Source organism: Aplysia californica, unplaced genomic scaffold, assembly GCF_000002075.1.
Source record: "Aplysia californica isolate F4 #8 unplaced genomic scaffold, AplCal3.0 scaffold00308, whole genome shotgun sequence".
NCBI classification, from domain to species: Eukaryota; Metazoa; Mollusca; class Gastropoda; order Aplysiida; family Aplysiidae; genus Aplysia; species Aplysia californica.
This window is the reverse complement of record NW_004797578.1, coordinates 515,585-517,984: the sequence shown is the minus strand read 5'-3', so window position 1 is coordinate 517,984 and position 2,400 is coordinate 515,585. Positions and strand designations below refer to the sequence as shown.

The 2,400-nt window shown below is 41.3% G+C and overlaps 1 protein-coding gene across 1 annotated transcript in view; it reads left to right on the top strand.

Annotated features, from left to right (window-relative positions):
• Nucleotides 1–353: 353 nt before the first annotated feature.
• LOC106012266 (A disintegrin and metalloproteinase with thrombospondin motifs 7-like) overlaps nucleotides 354–2,400 on the top strand; it is an 8,086-nt gene continuing 6,039 nt past the window's right edge. The window contains exons 1-3 of the mRNA XM_035970693.1: nucleotides 354–364; nucleotides 1,463–1,612; nucleotides 2,213–2,342. Of these exons, the coding sequence (XP_035826586.1) occupies nucleotides 354–364; nucleotides 1,463–1,612; nucleotides 2,213–2,342 (291 nt within the window). The remainder of the gene's footprint in view (nucleotides 365–1,462; nucleotides 1,613–2,212; nucleotides 2,343–2,400) is intronic.

Below are 2,400 nucleotides of genomic sequence, written 5' to 3'. Positions count from 1 at the left end.
TTCTTCTTCTTCTTCTTCTTCTTCTTCTTCTTCTTCTTCTTCTTCTTCTTCTTTCATGATTAAAGATTGATAGATTGATTGATTGAATGATTGATTGATTGATTGATTGATGGGGTGGACTTGGTTGATTTCAAGACTCCACCATCTTGGGTCAGTCGCGTGCCCGCAGATGAACATTAAATCCGGAGTCCTTGATTCTTGAATTTGATTTAATGTTCATTTCCATTGATTGGAGCTTCGAAAACTCCACAAGCAAAATAAAGTAAATTTAATTGTAATTATAGCTCCCCATTTAGAATTCGAACCGAAATAATCTGTGTTGCGGTCCAGCCTGATACTAACCGAACTACATGATGTATGACATGTATATTGGGGGCTCCAGTGGTTAAGTAAGTAGTGGGTTTAGTCTCAAGTAATGTCAAGCAAGTGTCGATGACACGGGGATCAGATGGGTGGTCACTGGGGTATGTCCTTGAGCAAGACATGAAAACCCTAGCTCAAAATACAGGGCGCTGCACAGTGGCGACCGACAGTGGCATGATTGTAAACTGTTCTGTATTTGTGTAATATTGTGTATTTATGTACGTATTTATGCTTGTATTTACGTATGTACGTATTTATAATTATGTATTTATAATGTATGTAAATGTATGTTAGCCATTGTAAACAAAAGTGCCCTTCCGGGACAAATAAAAGTGTAATTTATTTTATCTTTATTTATTTACAAGTATCATTGCGCACTTTCCTGTTGGTACTGCGTGTATGGACTCGCTGGGTTGAAAAGGAATGTTTCTCAAGAAAAAAAATTAGAAATACCATGTGATTATAAATATACCTCCAACTTGAAATGATGCAACTTGCAAATAATTTCTGCAAAGTTTCTCAAATGGGTAAACAGCTGTGCCATACCTGCCTATCGTATCTGTAACCTAGAGGTCCTTTACATGCTGCAAATTTTTCACGGGCCCATAAATACAGTTTTGACAGTTTAAACTATTATGGGCTGCCCCGATCTTGGCGGTCGGAATGATTGGGATAAGGTCCTAACAGACGAACAGAGCTACTCGTTGGTTGGCGTAACTTCCGCGCACACGGAGATCGAACGCATTTCTGTAGCTGTAGTATAAGTGTTATTCATCAGTTCATGTCCTATCATCATCATCACTCTGCGCGCCTTGGGGACTTCTGCGTGTAGAAGATCTAGTTTCATTTGTCAGTGCGATCACTCATCATCATACCGTTCTACATCACGGTCTTGTGTCTTCCATTTCATTTCAGTTGATGTCGTCATCACTTGTACCCTCGTTGAAATATTAAAAGTTCATTGACGTTATCCGACAAGTGATGAGTCATTCTTTAATGTCAGCTACGTGCAACATTGAAGAGACTAACAATTTTTCACACAAAAAATCAGTTTCCCTTTAGCTGTATGTTGGGATATGTTTGTTTTTTTTCTCCTCAGCTTAAACGCCTTGGACGACGAAGACTACGTTGATGAAAGTTGTAGAGGACCGTTCGTCATGAGAAGACTCCAGGATGAAGAACCCCCCTCTGCCAGCATTTTTCAATTCTCCTCTTGCGCAGGGCGATCTATCAACGCTTTTTTGCCGCAGTGAGTTTTGACCTCTTGCACGTATGTAGGAGTGTGCCTTTATGTGTGTGTAAGATTGTTTGTGTGCGTGTGCTTGTATGTTATATCATGTTTTATATGGTCGCTTTTAAGCACAAGGGGGCTATCCCGAAAAATGCTGTTTTGAGAAAATCGAAGGTAACGTTTTTGGACCCTTGTTCAGTTTCTTTAAAAGACAAGGAGGGTTTTCTCAATAACCAAACAAATATACTCACCGCTGAGACCAAACTTCTCATATAGTTAGGGCAATATTTACTTTTGGTGTTGCAAACCCCCGAAATCTGGGTTAGCCCACTTGTCCTTAAAAGCGACCATATATTATCAAAATGTATATATCCTTCAGAGAAAACACAAGGGGATAAGTGGGAAGTGGTCGTTTGTAAAGGTGATGACCCTGGACATGTGGTCGTTAGAGCAGGTTTGAAGGCAGTGGTTTGTTCTCTTCATTATGACCAGTCCTGCTTAAGACAGCCTCGTTTCTTCTCGACAATGGGAAATGTGTGTGTGTGGGGGGGGGGGGGGGGGGTGCGAGCGTGCGTGTATATGCACGTGTGTGTATTATTTTATTTTCTTTTAATTCAGGTTGGCTTGCACAAAGCGGGTGGATGTGCCCGGGTTCAAACTGACCTTGGACAATGAGACCAGACCAGAGTTCTTCAACCCCGAGGTCATCTGTCGACGGGAACTGGGCCCTGCCTCCTCCTTTTGTAGGGTACGTCATGTTTCATTACCATCATCATCATTATCATCATCAGCAGCAGCAGCAGCAG